Raw genomic sequence first — 17,904 nt, forward strand, 5'->3', positions numbered from 1 at the left:
ATTTTTTTTTCAAGATACAACTTAATTAGTTATAATAGTACGATCACATTTATATTTGATTATATATTTTTAATTTAATTTTTTCAAATATTTAAATATTCAAAATAAAATAATGATTTTTTAATCTTTCTAAATTAAAAGGTTTTTTTTAATGTAAAAATAAATTTTAAAATATTAATTAAATATTAATAAAATTATATTAAATTTTGTCAAATTTTTAAATTTAGTATTCTATCTAATTAAGCTATTATAAATTCCTGCAAACACGAAGAAAACGTTATTTACTTGGTGTGCAAGAAAATCTTCGTGTAAACGAAGATTGAATATCATCGAGTCTTGATGCTATAAACACTCGAATTTTAATTTGCTCGGTCCGGTCTCAATTCGTCGGCGCGAAATTATTTTCGTCTTTGCTTGCACTGTCCAAACATTACAGGGCTTAGGGTTTAAGTAGTCCCAATTTCTTCTAGTCGTAAGAATTACTGTGGTTTGGGAGAGGGACAGTTTGAACTGATAATGGCAGCGAGGAGGGCATTGATAATGACAATGAGGAGGACGTACTCCACAAACTTGATTTTGTCACCATTGAAGCAAATCACACAGCCTTATGTTGGTCATAGACTGAGCTCCTCTGTCAACCCAGCACAGAGATTTCATTTGCACTGGTTAGTCCAGTCACAGTCGCAGACACCGCCACTACGATTTTCACCTGCTTTTGGGATTCCTGTTCGCACTTTTAGAAGTGGAAAGCCTCGAGATGATCTCAGCATAAGGTTAGTATAATGCTGCTACAATATAATCAAATCTATGACGTGCATTACGTTTTCACCCATATTTTCACGGAATTAGAATTCTCGTCAGAAGGGAATTGAACTCTTGATCATCTTCATCAAAAACATACATTGTCGTTTGAACGAATAGCTCAAAAGGATGGATAATCTGTTTTCTTGTTACACCTTTTTTGGTTTAGAAGCGAGTCATAAAAGAACCAAGTTCTTGCACAAAAGAAGTCTAAAATTTATTGAGGGCTGATTTTCTTTTGGTCTTGGTTTGCAGAAAAGTTGAAAACGTATGAATTTTCATCTTGCACTGTAAATTGAGAAGTCTAAATTGCGTTGAACCATATATTTTCTTGGTCTTGAGTAGCAGAAAGCCTCTGAATTTATGTTGATTTCACTGTAAATTAAGAGATATGGTTTCCAACAATGACCGTTTACATTAGATAATTAGGAGTGCTAAAGGAAAATCCAAATGCAAATCCTAATACATTTTGTCAAAAATTAAACCTAGGAAGTAATAGAACCAAATAGGAAGAGTTAGACCGACACTAGTAAAGCTTAGGTATGTACAAACTTACAGAAGCCTTTGGAAGGATGTTTTCTTGTTAAAGGAAACTGTACTGATTCATCTTTTTGATAATTTATCAGAAGATGTCAAAACTATTGCCTACCCAATTCACAAAATATAAGTGCTCCCTCCGTTTTCCTCTGCAACTTGATTGTAATGCCCCTGTCCAAACTTTACGAGTCTAAACTAAGGGCTATTTTATGCCAATATAATTCTGTGGGCTTTGAAAGGATGTTTGTTGCTGATCATGAATTACCGAAGATGCGTTGCAACAGATCCAAGCATAATTTAAGGTAGTGAAGGACAGCATAATATTAAAGATAAATTGATTTTTATCATTAATTATTAGACTAGTCATACACCTGTGATTTACCCGATCAAAAGATGAAGTATTAATCAACATAAAAAACAGCACATGAAGGGTTATGACTCCCAAAGAGGAGATATATGAGAGGGATAACTCAAGGAGAAGACGGCATCAAGATGTGAAGATATTTTATCTTATTATTTCTCTGGTGGAAATTGAACCAAGTTTGTAATGGCTCAAGTATGAGACACCTCAAGGTCCAAAATTAAAGACAAAACCCCTTAATTCCTGTTATTGGGTTAGTGGACGAAAACTCCTAATATAGGCAGAGTTGAGAGACATTTTGGCTTTTATATTGAAGATAAATCACTGTGGATGCAGATCAGAGGACGATTTTCCACAGAATTAAGAGGATAAATTCTACATTTTCTAAAATATATTCCAAGCATTAAATATAAATTATTGAATAAGTTGCTAAGTTGCATAATCAAAGTTAAATTCGTACTTAATAATTAATGAAAGAGGGTTAGACAACTCTTCAAGAATGACCTTGTCTTACACCAGAATATGGGCAACTTGAAAGAGTTTAATTGGAGGTTTCTTTTTGCAAGGGGCATTCATCGCCAATCGTTTGTAGTTATATTGTACTATAATGATTTGTGTGTACAGTTGCATGCTTCCCAGACGGTTGCATACATTCCAATCATAACAGAATAAAAGCAAAATTTCTTCATCTGACAATAAAAATACAAGTGGTCTATAGAAGTAAATAACAAAGATCTTATTTTTTTGGGCTTCAATATGATTGGACTAACATATCTACCCTTATGGTCTGACATTCTTTCTTTGGACAAGCGGTTCAAATTTGATAATTATCCAGCCATTCATGTCAACAACATCCTAGTTATGTGTTCTGAGGAATGTTCAAGAATAGGTTCTTACACTTGTATTTTCCTATTTATTGTCTTCGTTTGCTATACTTGGTTCTGCAAAGGAGCTTTGCAGTTTGAAAATACACCACTGAAATGCTTCTAAGATTTTACAGATAAGGACTGATTTCTTGGTGGAACACAAATCTTTAAGAAAAATCTGGGTTCACAGAGAAGCTGATTGGATTTTTTTTTCCTCCACTATTTAGGTGCTAGACATCTCCATAGTCTAAGATCCCAAAGATTTGTAAGAGGTCATTTAAGGCATTGCTATGCATGGATGATCATCATCAGCGTTGCTTAAGACCTTAATAGCACTCTATTCAGTTTTCTGTGGCTTTTTGAAATGCAATGAATGTAATGGATCCAGTTTCAGGTTGCTTTATAGATGCTTAGATTTCAACCACTCGTTGACAAAATGTCTAACATATGCAACACTTATGCTTGACAACAACAATACAAGAATTTCCACTGGCAACATGAAGCACCGAGATTGCCATGTATAACAAGCTGAATGGTGATTACTTAGATAACAATCATTCATGAATGAAATATTTAATATCTGCAACAATATTTTTTTTGATCGATAAACGGCCAGAGCCTTGAATTATATTTTATTAATGAATGAAAATTTTACAAATCCTCCGTTCAAATGAGCACCGGTAGGAAAAAACGGAGAAGAAAACCTCCAGTCTTGCCCAGGACATAGTCCTATATTATACAATTTGCAAAGGGGCATACCCCAGTTTGATAATTACACATTTATGCTTTAGCGTGGGCATGAAACCCTCATCTTAATTACCATTTAACATAATTACATTTTACAACTTCAACAGATGAACCAAGAAAGCTTTGGGAAGGATATGGCATATGTGGTAGAATAGATACGAGCCTCCAACACCATTTATTTGGATGTGCTTTGTCCTGCATCAATAGACAACAACCAAAGAACAAAAAACTAGAAGGAGCAAAACTAGTAGTCATGTTATTAGTAAAGAATCCAAAAAAATGAGGGAACGGATGCAATATATCACAAAACTTAATCGCATTGAATGATACCAAGAGATATCAATAGAATAAAAAAGATGTCATAATAACTAAGAACTGAATTCCTAAGAGGGGTCCAACAACAAGCTTCCAATTTTGATGAGTTATCAGGAGTTCCATTGGAGTAAACAGGGGATAGCACAAACTGAAGGTAAATATAAGCCGAATGAGACCATAACAGACGTATTGAGAACAAACAGCTAATAGAACCATACATTTAAATAGATATCAAAGCAGATTGGTAATGGGGAGGAAAAGACCAACAAAACAGTCAAGACCAGGAGCTCAATCGACTTAAACAATTATAACCAACATTCAGAAATTACAGAGCCAATAGATGATATAATCCGCGAGTACCATTAATTAGTATTTCAGTCAGCATTCAAATGACAAAATAAGCACTAACTATAGGAGTCTATAAAATGTACTATACTCAGTCATATTGGGTCCAATACGCTAAGATACCCGAGCCAAGAAAATGGTACCAAGTAAGCCCAATAACATCATCAGAGAGCAAAAAACCCTTCAACATATACAAACTAGCTAAAAGAAATCTCGGGAGCAACTCATGAAGCTGGAAGATAAAAAGCCAATACAAAAACAATTAGAAAGAGCCATAACTGAAAGCCATAGATTCTGTTAAAGAAGCTGCAACCAACAATAAAGCAAATATTAGCAGAAAAGATCAAAATTTGGCATGGAGACAAAACTTACAATTTGAGAAACATCACAAAAAAATAACCCTCAAATAGACTAAAAACCATAATGATCTCAACAATCTCCTTAGGGTTATCTGATTGAAAGTTTGGAGGAAATTTGAAAGAACTCTTTTCCCTGCTGGATTTTTCGATGTTACAAAGGTAGAACATCAGTGAAGAAATATCATCAAGGTTCACTCCTGGCTCGATGAAAGCATTGAAGATATTAAGGTAATTTTTGAGCCAAGCCTTGCAGTTGTCTTCCACAACACCTCTCCAGCAAAGGAGAAACTGAATACTAGCTTCCATTTGCGGCCATTCCTTGTTGAAGGCGTCAATATCTCTTATAACTAGCAAGGGGTGATAGGGGACAATGGCCCGCCCAAAGCTTCCAGGGGGTATGCCATATAAAGTTCGGGTAAGGGAATCCGAAGTTTATCATCTAGGCATAAGACGGCTTCTTCCAAGCCGACCAACCAAACAGGATAAAAAAAACATTGAAGCACACGTGAATGATGGCCCATTTATCAATTTTTGCTTTGGCCAAGCATTCGATGAAGGTACCAATAATGTCACTATTAGTCCTCCAAGAGTAATCGTAGGAAAAAACACCTGCACCTAGGGCTCTGCTAATAGCAACCCGGGTCATATCATCCACAGGATTCAAGATTCTATTCCACCTTTCTGGTCGAACATTGCCTCTAAAGGCCATGGTTCACACTTTTGTGGAATGAAAAAGGTAGATAAAGGTATCCATAATCAAACTGCGGGCATGAATATTGCAGGATAGCAGGGCATATGATAAGAAGGTAGAGCGTGGTGAAGATAAATAAGAAAACAAAAGTGCAATGGAAAAATCGAGAAGCCTTATGTCAGTAGTCATCATAACTAAACAAGGATTGATAAATCAAAAGACTAAGATAGTGATAAATTAATGAGTCAGTCATTTAGAAGTGACACGTATACACAAGATGATCATTAAACAATAGGGCCCATATAACTGAAGCTAGATCAACATAACCGAGACAAACGAGAATATAAAAGCATATCGATAGCCAGTCACACTTGTAGATATATTTATTTCATTTGCAGCAATCACTTGCATTTCATAAACCAGATTATTCAATATAGAATATCTCCAAACAATAACGCTTTTAACTAAATTGAAAATTTCTCTGGCTAACTTTTGAAATACAGATCGCCAATTTAACAGGTTTGGAGAAGTTAGGGAACTAATGAGATTCACACAGAGTGCGCAGGATACATTCTTGCAGAATTTTATGGTATACTGTAGTACTTGTACACTCTATACAAGTCCGACTGGACTATATGTTACAATTTTCGATCTTCAAATTGTCACTCTTGTACTCAGAATTAAGTTCACTTCATCCAACGTGTAGCTCTTAATAATTTGAGTGTTACATACTAATGAATTTGCTACATTTATGATTAGATTAATAGCCATAAATGAAAGCTTGCCGTGGAATTCATGAATACGATTGATGAAATCACCAACCATCTGATTTGCCAGTGTTTTGATGTTGGAACATTAAAACACTAGCTCAACCAACACAAATTACCTGATGATTTATGAGAACATATGTAAATAGATATATCACAGACTACAAAATAGAATTAACCGATGACATAACTAAATTTATGTTTCAAAATGAGAATTCCGTAAACATGTATATAAAACAAAGACTCAATATAGATATGAGCCAATTTATACATATATATGTGAATAAAGCTATAGCCATGCATAAATTTGTAGACACATATATATGCAAGGGAAAAACTGTAGACATGTAAATATATGTAAACTCACTCATATATATATAATTTTAGACACATGTACAAAGATCTCAAAAGGTGATTGTGCATCTAAGGGTGTAAACTGTTATACCCCTAATTAGCTAAGTTATTTGACAGAACTAATAAGTTATTACAAGAGAGTTATATTATCCTGTCTCGGTTAAGGCTGTGTCTCTTCAATTTATGGTTAAGTTAGTTATGATTATAGATTATGATATTTTCTCCGTCGGCACCTAGATTCACTAATTTATTTGCTGCTTTATTGCTTTCACGGAAAATATGTAGAATGTGAGTGTCTTCAAAGAGGTCCAGGAGATTTAGGATTTCTTCCAGTTTAGAGTTTAAAACCCAGTTTGGGGTTTCTCTTTTCCTTATGACATTTAGAACGATATGCGAGTCTCCTTCAATGATAAGTTTAGAGATACTTAGATTTCGACAAATTTGGAGGCCTTCTTGAAGAGCTTCAAGTTCGGCAAGGTTATTAGTGGTTGATCCAATAAATTTGGCTCTTTTAGCTATCCATTTGTCAGAGTCATTATTAATGATGCATCCTCTTCCCGCAAAACCAGGGTAGGCTCTCAAGGCACCATCAAAATTTAATTTGGCCCACCCACTGGGGGGAGGGATCCATCTACACTTATCCCTCGCGTCTTCATTCTTATTTTTATACATAAGTTGGGAATTAATTAGATTCTTCCAGCTCTTTTTCATTAGACCATCCCAAGTTTTTCGGAGGTGGGAGTTTAAAGTTTCCACAATAGAAGCCTCGATTTTATTAGTGAGCTCATGAGCAACCATGTCTTGATCGAGAAATATTCTTTTGTTTCTTTCTTTCCATAATTCCCAGGCCAGAATGGATGGACAGATATTCTAGAGTTTGCCATAAATATTTCCATCATAAAGAGTTGGCCAACCCCTAAGAAGGCCATCCAAGGACTCTGGTAGAGGGGCTGTCCAACTCAACATATGTCGGAGCCATTCCCAACAATATTGGGAATATGGGCATTTATATAAGGATGACCAGCGTCTTCACAGTCAAGTTGACAAAGCACACATCTAGATGGACCCTCAATGCCCAACTTTCGGAGTCTGTCAGTAGTTAAGATCCTATTTTGTGTGGCAGTCCATAAAAAGAAGCTTGTCTTTGGTAGACAAGAGGAGTCCCAACAAAGATTAAGAGGGATATCCACTTCTTCCCACCTTTGTGATCGAGTGATAACTCTATACCCATATTTAACCGTATATCTGCCATCTTTAGATGCTGCCCATATGAGTTTATCATTTCTTTCTAATTGCTTAATTTTCCTCATGTGCATAATTTTTTCATAGACCTTTTTTGCAGCTGGATCAAGATCAATCTTGTCCAGAGTTTTCCGTTCCCACCTATTAATTCCATTAATGTCTACTTTAGTTTTATAATTTTTGACCTTACATTGCCACATTTTAACTAATAGTTCTTTAATGCTAACTGGAATACCCATGCTGTCCATTGGGGGGTAACCATCCCATGAATCCTCCCAGAAGAGAGCTTCATCACCATTACCAACATCCCAAGTAAGATAATTACTGATAAGAACCTTGTTTTTAACTATAAAATTCCAGCTTTCGGATCCTTTAGGAAGGGACATCATTCTAAACAAGGAGTAAAGGTCGGTAGCGTTCAAATATTTGTTATACATAATTTTTGCCCATTTATGTTCTTTTTCTAAAAAAAGTCTCCATGTCAATTTGGCCCCCCAAGCTACATTTTGCCAGCTTAAGTTTTTGATACCTAGGCCTCCTAATTCCTTTGGTTTGCATAAATTATCCCATTTGATGAGGGCCAATTTTTTCTTATCCTCAGTATCATTTCAAAGAAAGCTTCTAAGTTTTGTCTCAAGCGTCTTATTGATATGTTTAGATAAAGGTAAGCAGGAAAGGGGATAAGAGGAAGAGCAGACAACATTGCTTTGATCTTGGTAACCTTACCAACTTTAGTAAGCCATATATCTTTCCACCCTCTAATCCTATTATCCATTCTATCAAGAATACTATACCAACCCTTGTTAGTTTTACTGCCTTTTTCTAACTCTATACCTAAGTATTTACACGGAAATGAACCTCTTTTATATCCCATAATATTACAGATTTGTTATTTTATATCGGGTTTGATGTTAGTGAAAAAAATTTCTGATTTTTTAGTATTAACTTTTTGACCAGAAGCTTCCATATATTGTTGAATGGTAGACTTGATGTTTAGGGCCTCTTTAGTTGTACTTTCACTTGGCAGAATGGTATCGTTTGCATATTGTTGGTGGGTGATATTAGGGACATTTTCGGTTACAATAGTTCCAGTTATTTTGCCTTCATTATGAGCTTTGATAATAGCCCTCCCAAAGGCTTCTGCCATGATAATGTAAAGGAAAGGAGATAGGGGATCTCCTTGTCTTATACCTCTTGATGAGTTGAAGAAGCCTCCGGGGGACCCATTAGTAAGCACCAAAATTTTAGTCGTTGAAATACACTGATATATAAAATTAATCCATTGGTGAGAAAATCTGAATGCTTTTAAGGTTTTGCATAAAAACCTCCAGTCCACCATATCATATGCTTTCTGACTGTCCAATTTCATGAACATGCTTGCTGTTTTATTCTTATTGGCATAGTGTAAAGTTTCTTGTATAATGAGTATCCCATCGAGAATAGATCTTCTTGGAACAAAACTAGTTTGTTCTTCTAATATAATTTTAGGGAGAAGTGGTTTTAATCGGTCATCTAAAATTATGGATAAGATTGTATATATGGTGTTGCAAAGAGCTATAGGTCTGAAGTCCCCTGGGCTTTCAGGGGCATCTCTTTTTGGGATTAAAGTCAGAAAGGTGTTATTAAATTCGGATAGTAATGACCCTCCATTTCGTGATGCTTTAGTGGCTTTCCACAGATCAATACCAATAATATCACAACATTTTTGGTAGAAGAAATTTTGGAATCCGTCAAGACCGGGGGAACTATCTAGAGACATGTTCAATACCACAACTTTGACTTCTTCTAGAGAAATAGCTGAGTTTAAAACTTTATTGTCTTCTCTCGAGACCACTTTTGGTATGGCTTCAAGCATTTTTGCTTGCGCAATCCTATTCGAGCTATCGAAATTATTTAATAAGTTGTAAAAATGGTCTACAAAAGTGTTTGCTATACTGTCTGGGTTTTCCGTGAGAGAGCCTGAGGCATCTTTAATTTTAATAATTTTGCTATTAGCTCTATTGTAAAGAGTGCTGTTATGAAAAAATTTGTATTACAGTCGCCCTCTTCTAGCCATTTTCCCCTATATTTTTGCCTCCAAAAGACATCTTCCTTTGCTAGGATCAGTTCCTGTTTGGCAAGAAGTTCTTTTTCTAAGAAGAAGTTCTCATAATTGCATTCTTTAATTACTACTGTGTTTAATTTTTTTAAGTTTTCTTCAATGTCTATTTTTCTTTTGAATATATTATTGAAATGTTCTTTATTCCACTTAGTATATTTTCTTTAATCTTTTTCATCTTAGAGACAAAAATAAACGTTTTGGACCCTTTAAAATTGCCTTGGTTCCACTATTCTCTAATGAGCCCTAAGAAATTTTTATCGAAGAACTACATTTTTTCACACTTTAAAGGATTTCTAATAGGTTTGGTAGGTTTGAAAAATTCAATTCTAATAGGATAGTGGTCTGACCCTGCTATAGGTAGAATAGAGGCTTGAATATCCAAGATTAAACCACTTAGTTCTCCTTTGAGAAAGAACCTATCCAGTTTCTCAGCAATAAATGCAAAGTCCTTCCTTCTATTGTTCCATGTGAACTTATCGATATTAATAGGAATGTCAAAAAGGTTATTAAGATCTATCCATTTTTTAAATTCTAAAGATGCTTGGGAAATATGCTGAATGCCTCCGAATTTTTCATCGATACTTGTAATAGTATTAAAATCTCCAACTATAAGAATGAGTTCATTGCTGTGATTTTTAATAAAAAGATTTATATCTTCCCATAACAGTTTTTAATCTATATTATGGATTGGGCCATAGATTTTTATAAGAATTAGCTGTAAATTAGTCTTTAAGCTTTTAATTCTACTGCTCATCCATGAATTATTTGAGTTAAGCATATTTAAGTTAACTTTTCTGGGATTCCAAATTATTCCTAATCCCCTTGAGGCTCCTCTAGATTCATGTAAGTTAATGTTCCAACTGCCTAGTTTCATTTCTAGCTTAGTACCTTCTTCTTTATTTAATTTTGTTTCTTGTAATCAAATTACTTCATATTCAAATTGTTTTTTAGTAAACGTTTCTTGCTAGGAGCATTTAAGCCCCTAGCGTTCCAGGTAGTGATGTACATGCTGCTTTGGGAAGGATCCTCCTCTTCCCAGGATTAATTGGCTAATCTTTTGCTGTTCTTTTGCTTGCCCATCTGCTTCTCTGAGTTCTTTAAGAGACTTTCTACCTCTCTTAACTTTCCGACTGCCACATTTGGGCAAAGTTATCCCTTCTTGATTTATCAGAATACCCAAATATACTAAGTTCTCTTGTGCATTTACAGTACCAGTAGATTGCATACCTTCTTTTACATCAAGTTCTTCATTTTCTAGTTCTTTCATAATTTGCTCAGCAAGGCTAATCTGACCATCTGTGTGAAGATTAGTAGCATCTCCTAGATCTGATGTTAATCTATCTTCGGTTGACTGTAAAGCATTAGCTTTGCTGCCTTCATCCTCAATGATTAACAGGTCTCTTCTTAAATCTTCAAAGGTTTAGTTATCTCTGCCAAGTTTCAGAACTCGCTGCATTAGCTCCTCTTCCTGAGAGTCACTGGTTTTGTCAATATTGTCAAGGTTGAATACTTGGATCAGTTCATCTGTAAGTAGTTCCAGATTCTCTTTCTCAACCTCATCTGGAATAAACATTTCCAGTTCGTCTTTCTCTGTCATATCATGATTCAAGAAATCATGGAGATCTTGTGATAAAGTTCCCTTAATCTGACTTTGGTCCTTTTCCTTTATGTTGTGCCCACTGAGGTTATAAATAGGAGATACTTGTGGTGTACTTGGTCTCTCCCAAAATTTGGTGAACATCTTGACTGTCACTTTGTTGAAATCTTAAGATCTATTTCACAGAATTAACTTCCAGTTGAATCGGAGTCCTCAATGATTCATTTGTGCATAACATCTGCAACAGTTATTCTTAATAAATACAAATCGATAATATTCAGTGACAGCCTAAGTTACCGTTGTGGGTGCGGATCCGGATGTGGATGTGAGTATCCAAATGCCAAATTGTAGACCAAATGGGAAGAGAGTCTAGCTGCAAACAAAATGAGACGAAGAATGGTAGAATGACCTTGTTGAGGGCCATTTTAGGTTTTAGGAACAAAAAATAGAATAAAAATTTCTTAATTATACATATTACAATAAAATTTAAGTGGGAAAAAGTCATAAAAAGTATGTTTTTCTCAGCCTGGGCTCCTGGAGGTGCCCGGATGCCCTATGGGAGCTTGCTGGAAGCCACCCCTAGGCATCCAGATGCACGTGGATGCCTCCCAGGATGTGCGTGTGGATGCCTCCATGAGGCATCCCCACACATTTGGGTGTCTAGGAGGTGCATCCAGCAGGCGCTTACAGGGTACCCACCTCCGGATCTGCTCCTTCATGCATGTGGATCCGAACCCAGAGCCAAGGAGTGTGAAACGGTAACTAAGGTGACAGCATGAAATACCAATACTGCTCTGTATAGCAAGCTGAATGGTGACCAAGGCTTAGTATGTTATTTTCCTATCTGCTCTTTTAAGAGAAAAATCTCAGAGAGCAGTTTAAACATGAAAGATGATAGATCTTAGCTCTCCCTTTAGGTCAGAGATTTATTGTGTTACAAGCAATATACACATCTGCATCATAGTCAGCTAGAGGTACGAGATGGCTTAGGTATTGGGGACTGGGACTAGGATGGATATGCTATTTTTCAAAGAGCATTAGTAAATCATATATATAAAATGGTATATGGGGGTAATTGGAGAAAACAAATATTATAGAATCAAATGCAGAATGATACAAAAAAATTCGAAATTATAAAAATTTAGAATCACATATTAGTGTTATAAGTAGCAAATAGTTAATTTTTACAAGCTACTGCTATGCAACATTCCACGTTTTTGAGACTTCATAAACCTTTTGTGAAATATTTAAGAAACTTCCACATTTTCAAGTGGTGCCTTTGGGAGATGCATAGACTTATAGACATGCTAGGAAATTTTATCCCAAGCTTTTTGATGTTTGGAGACATTCTCGTGTCCTTGAGGCAAAGTCACATTTACAATTGTGTAAACAAGTAGTGGGAGGAATATTATGAGCTTCTGGATATATATTGTTTTCGACTAGAAGTGATATCCCCATGAATACATAAAATCTTCTGATCAATCTAATCAGATTGGATATACTTTAATCAAATGTTATTCAAGCTGTAAAACTTAGATTTCTTAGTGATACACAATCTAGAGTTTACTAGTTGTAAGATCACTCATTCTTTGTGTCATCTTATAGGATCGTTGTGATACCATTTAATCAAGTAGTGGTTCTCAACTGTGGATTCCAATAAAAATTGGCATCAATGTTACTGGAAGAATATTGAGAACTACTGAGAAAACTTTTAGGTAGACTCCTAAAAGCAAAAACTTTCCAGTATAGAGGCCTTTATTGAGGAATTTCCCACATGAGGAATTATAGTTTCTACTGTTTTATGACCCTTGTAGTGTAGGGGTGGCCCTACCCCTACTAAGGCGGGGGTCCCATGAGGGGGGGCTACAGGTCTATTTTTTAGGTACAGGTGGTCCCATAAGAATTTTTTTGAGGGGCTACAGGTTTAATTAGAATCTTTTCCTTCATAATAGGAGCCCCGCTTTTTTAGGAAGTGGATGAAAATGGAGTGGGGCTGGAAATAGCCCCACCAAGTTAGGGAAAAATCTAGCCATTTGTCAAAAACTGAGACTTTAAAACTTAAAAAGTCTTTAATCAGAAAATAAATTTTAGAAAATTTTTCCCTAAATTTGGGAGCTGAAACTCAAATTACAAAATCCATAGGACCTCTCAGCTTACAAATTTCCTTAAAAATCTCAGCGGGTGCAGCTCTATTTTTGAGGAAGCTGGCTTCCATGGGACCCCAGCCTAAGATAGTTGGATAGTTAGGTTTGGTCCTATTGGCACATACCATGGTGGGGTCTTCGGCAAGGGTGAAGTCGTAACAAGTTAGTTGTAGGGAACCTGTGGCTGGATTGAGTCCCACTTCCATTATCTCATCCTGTGGCCCTCTGCATGCATCTATAGTTGAATGATAATGCCCCCTTTCAAATAATAGGCAAAGACCTACAGGCTAATAGCACCTTCCTATAGTGAATGGTCAAAAGATAATAGGAAGGATGCCTGCAACTCTGTAATGGATAGGAATTTTGACATTGATATTAGCAAAATCACTCAGTGATAGCAGAATTGAATTGATTGCAGTTTCAACTTCTCCCCAGTAAACAAAACGACTTCGTTGATAAATTCTGATTATGAAACCAATATGGGTCTTTCATGCTACCAAGTAGCATACTAAATGAACTAGACAGTAAAAAACATTTTCTGAATACACAGTTTAATAAATTCATTCAAAGAGAAAGTGTGCACGTGAACAGATAATATTTTTTCATTACTGGGTTCTTTGTTTATCAATTTGACATAAAAATATACCATAATAATTATGAAAGAAAATATTTAAATAACATGACTTATAAGTTACCAGTATTGGCATGGTGTGATGGTTAAGTTGTGGTGGTGTTGTTCTTGCTAACAAGTTACCCTGTTTGGGTGCAATTGTTGAATGTTTAAATGGGGATGAGGTCCCTCACTTGTGACCCACTTGTTCGTAGCTCTGGATCAACAGTGTTATCCCTATAAAAATATATGACTAATAAGCTATCTATCCAACATTTAATAGTAATACAATTCCTTTCATCTCCTTGGCTTATATGGAAACATATATATAAATTTCTTATTGCTGTTTCTGGAATCAATTGTATGTTTTTTGGCAAAAAACAAACACAATTGAATCCTGAAACAGCAATGAGCAACAATACAGATTGTGGGAAATTGATATCATCAATGAATGTAAATGTCAGCCATTTATCACGTGTAATTGACCGTGGCTAAACACTTGAATAATCTTGTATATTGGCATTAGACCCCATCATTCTCATCCAAAGCATGCTTGAGCTCTTCACCCTGATTAACCTGCAGGCTGTGAGATAAGCATTGATGCAAACTGTACTAGAAAGCACACATGCATACAAGATATTGAATTATACTTTGCTTAAAAGCTAGCATTGATTCTTATCCACAATCCTAAAATAAAAATCTTCAGGACATACATTCTACATGTCCTATACATAATAACCGAACAATCCTAAAATAAAAAATTTTAGGACATACATTCTACATGTCCTATACATAGAACCGATTTTATAATTACAATGTACGTCTTTCCTATACTGTTAGCTGCACATAGTTACAATTGTTCATAGTACAATACATTTTTGGTACCAACATTTTTTATGCAAACTATGTGTTTGTCTTAAGAACACTAAGAAAGTAATAAAAACAATGAAAAGCCAAAAACAAAAATTCAATAAGAGGCTATTGGTCAAAATATAGTTAGCTTAGGTTCAATCAAAATTATGTAGACAACTTCTTTTGAATGTGTACTATTGGCCAAGATGTGTGCCCATAAAGCTTTGGTTGTCCATAGGAGATGAGTAATCATGTCAATGGTGGTGGGCTGAAGGTGTACACTTTTTTAAGTGCATCGAACTCTTGAAAACTTACTATCTCACCTACCATATATACATCTTTGCTCATGAATTCTCTAATTGTCAATGCTTGCTATAAGAGCTTGCCTATGTACTAATACTTTTGATCTTGCTATCCATCAGATCCTTGACAATGAGTTCTTTGTGTAACTAGTGTAGTTTTGTCATAGTTGAGCAATGTGTACATCAACCAATTTTGGCCGAGCATTTAATCTACCAGAAATCTTATGGATATCTGCCATACAATACAAATAAAGTACACATAGCGCAACAAGTGTGGCTAAATCTTCTTCAACTTGGGCCCTAATTATATCAACATTAGGCAAATATTCATCATCCTTATCTGGCTTGTTTTCCTTTGTTGCACAACCTCTTTAATTAGTTGTTTGTGAAGTTTCACACTCTATTCTCTCAATATCTACTATTGTGCCGGGTTGTGTCTTCACCTTTTTAAAAGCTACCTCCAAGGTGGTTATGCTTTATGCATAAAAAAGAAGCTGTTGGAGATCTTTCAGGCTCATAAATCTGCTTTGATGTGAGTGTCATTGGCATGACCATTTGAACTATTGTCAAAATAGTAGTTATTGTGAGAGAATTAGTTTTTACAAATTGAAGAGTGACCTATGTGATCATTTCCAATTGTCATTTCTTTACATTTGTCATCCAACATTGCTATTTAGTGGCCCATGCCATATAATGAGCCTTAATTGTTTTGCATTTGTCCGAGATTGTGTCGACTTTTGCCTTCGAGTTTTTTGTTTCACTTGAGCTTGATTGCCTTTCCTTGTGCATCTAATAACTTTACTTTCGCCTATACAAGTTGTACTCAATATCTCCATAATATGCTATTTGATGCCTTTTTCTCAACAACTCTTGCCCTTGGTAAGGAATGGGTATAATTTCCATCTTAGACATATCCACCCATTTAATCTATTGAAGTGCCTTCTCATCGGCAAGAGGATCGCCAAAATGAATTTTGGGTAGTTGGGATTAATACAAAATACTATGTGTCAATCACGATGGTGTGGAACCTTCTAAATAGAACCTTTTGCCGAGCTAGTCCCTTGTTGATTATTTTATCCCTTAGTCTTTATAGGCTTAGTCATTGCAATTTGAATTATTGGTGTAGACACTAGTGACTATATAGGAGGTGGTGTACATGTTGCATGGGTTCCTATGCTTCCACTATACTTTATGAGTTTGTGTTTGGTGTTGTAGTCTACTGAGTTGGAACTTGTGCTTATATTGATTGAATTCGTGTATTTTCTACCTAATTTCCAAGCCTTTGGATGTGAATCCCAATGATGGGCTAGGCTAGTGTGCAATTTTCTTTTGGTTATCCATCTTTTGTGTTGCCTCTTTTGTTTTGGCATCCTTGTCCTACTTGGGGCATCATCTTCAATAGTGGGTGCAATGGTATGCAAAGATGAAATCTTATGAGGCATAATCATAAGAGCCAAAGGAATGTGTGTGTGTGTGTGTAAAAAGGCATGCCCACACTACTTTGATTTCCTTGACGAACAAATAAAGCAAGTAGTTGCTCAACTTGTCTAATAATATCCAAAAAATTTACCATTTTGGAATGCTAGTGGAATGCATTTTTTTCTATTGGGCATGTTGCCACAAGTTTTGGCTTGATGCACTATAGATCTACTGAACTTTGTGTGGCCAACATGATATTAATTGTTTATGTGCCTATATTCTACTGACATAGACAAATATAAGTAAAAGGTGCTTAGATTTTGTCACTAGAACTTGCTTTTGGTCCATTGAAGCTTCTCTACTTGGCGTTCTAGTGGATTACAATAATGTTGGCGCTGATAGTTGTTGAAGCAATATATCACTGATTAGAGCGACCCAACTCATTCTCTTTCCATCACAAATTTGAGTAACGAAGTAGCTCATCTAAGGATAGAAATTCTTGGCATTAAGTAGACCAAAGCTTTTATTGAGAAGGGCGATGACATTTTTAGGTTCTTCTCGAAACTCACTCTTTAGAACGACTCTAGCCATCTTTATAGCTTACTTTCGTCCATACATTAACAAATTGATTTTTATGATGTTGATGGTTTGTGTAGCCTTGATCTTATAAAGCTTATTGCCTCCATGTTTATCTTGTCATATTGAGTGTAGGTAGGAAGCCAAAATACTCTCTTAATAACTTCTGAATTGATATCCAACATGGTTTGGCCTACAGTGCCTAGTATTTTACTTTGTCTTGGATTTGCTCTTGAGATTGGAGTAAAACAACATTAGCAACAACCTTGCACCAACCTTGAAATTAGCCATGTAGTGGGCCTTGAGTGTTTTGTCTTCTTTAACATTGACTCTTTTTAAGAGCTCCTCGACATTCTCACGTCCAAGATTAGTATCTCCAATATCTACTTAGGGGGAGAACGTCTCAAAGCGAGGGAGATAGCTTTTAATTAATCTCTTTTGGTAGTTGTTGCCTTCCTTGCATGTGTATATCAAGCACACACAAAACCATTAGAAAACTTGATAATGTACTCATCTAACTTGGTTACTGATAATAGTTATCTTTTTACAACTCAAAAAAAATTATATTTAATTCAAGTGCAATGCATAGACCAACATGAAATATCATTAGGAGTGTACCACAATGTTTACGTTAACTTAAGCATAAAGCTCTCAAATGCAAGCCTATTGAAGATTTAGAGATGGGGAGTCTAGCATGATTCGCGCTTTAACTATTGGGGACCTAGGAAGTCTAATGTTTGAAGGTAGAGATAGGGGCACGCCCTTAAATGAGTATAATTTATTTAAATCTAAGCATGCCTAAAAGCCATTATATTAAAAGAAAACCAAACTATGAACCAAAGAGATGCTAATAAAGTTATAAACTCATAACCTCGATAAAACCAAACTATGAACCCAAAAGATACATAAAGGTATGCT

At 35.5% G+C, this 17,904-nt stretch overlaps 1 protein-coding gene across 1 annotated transcript in view; it reads left to right on the plus strand.

Moving 5' to 3' along the window:
• The first annotated feature begins 355 nt into the window (after positions 1 to 355).
• LOC149530780 (uncharacterized) overlaps positions 356 to 17,904 on the plus strand; it is a 106,015-nt gene continuing 88,466 nt past the window's right edge. Inside the window, exon 1 of the mRNA XM_089808835.1 lies at positions 356 to 773. Within this exon, the coding sequence (XP_089664961.1) occupies positions 517 to 773 (257 nt within the window). The 5' untranslated portion in view covers positions 356 to 516. The remainder of the gene's footprint in view (positions 774 to 17,904) is intronic.

This window comes from Cupressus sempervirens, chromosome 11 (genome assembly GCF_028749045.1).
Source record: "Cupressus sempervirens isolate cs-2001-9-10 chromosome 11, ASM2874904v1, whole genome shotgun sequence".
Lineage (NCBI taxonomy): Eukaryota > Viridiplantae > Streptophyta > Pinopsida > Cupressales > Cupressaceae > Cupressus > Cupressus sempervirens.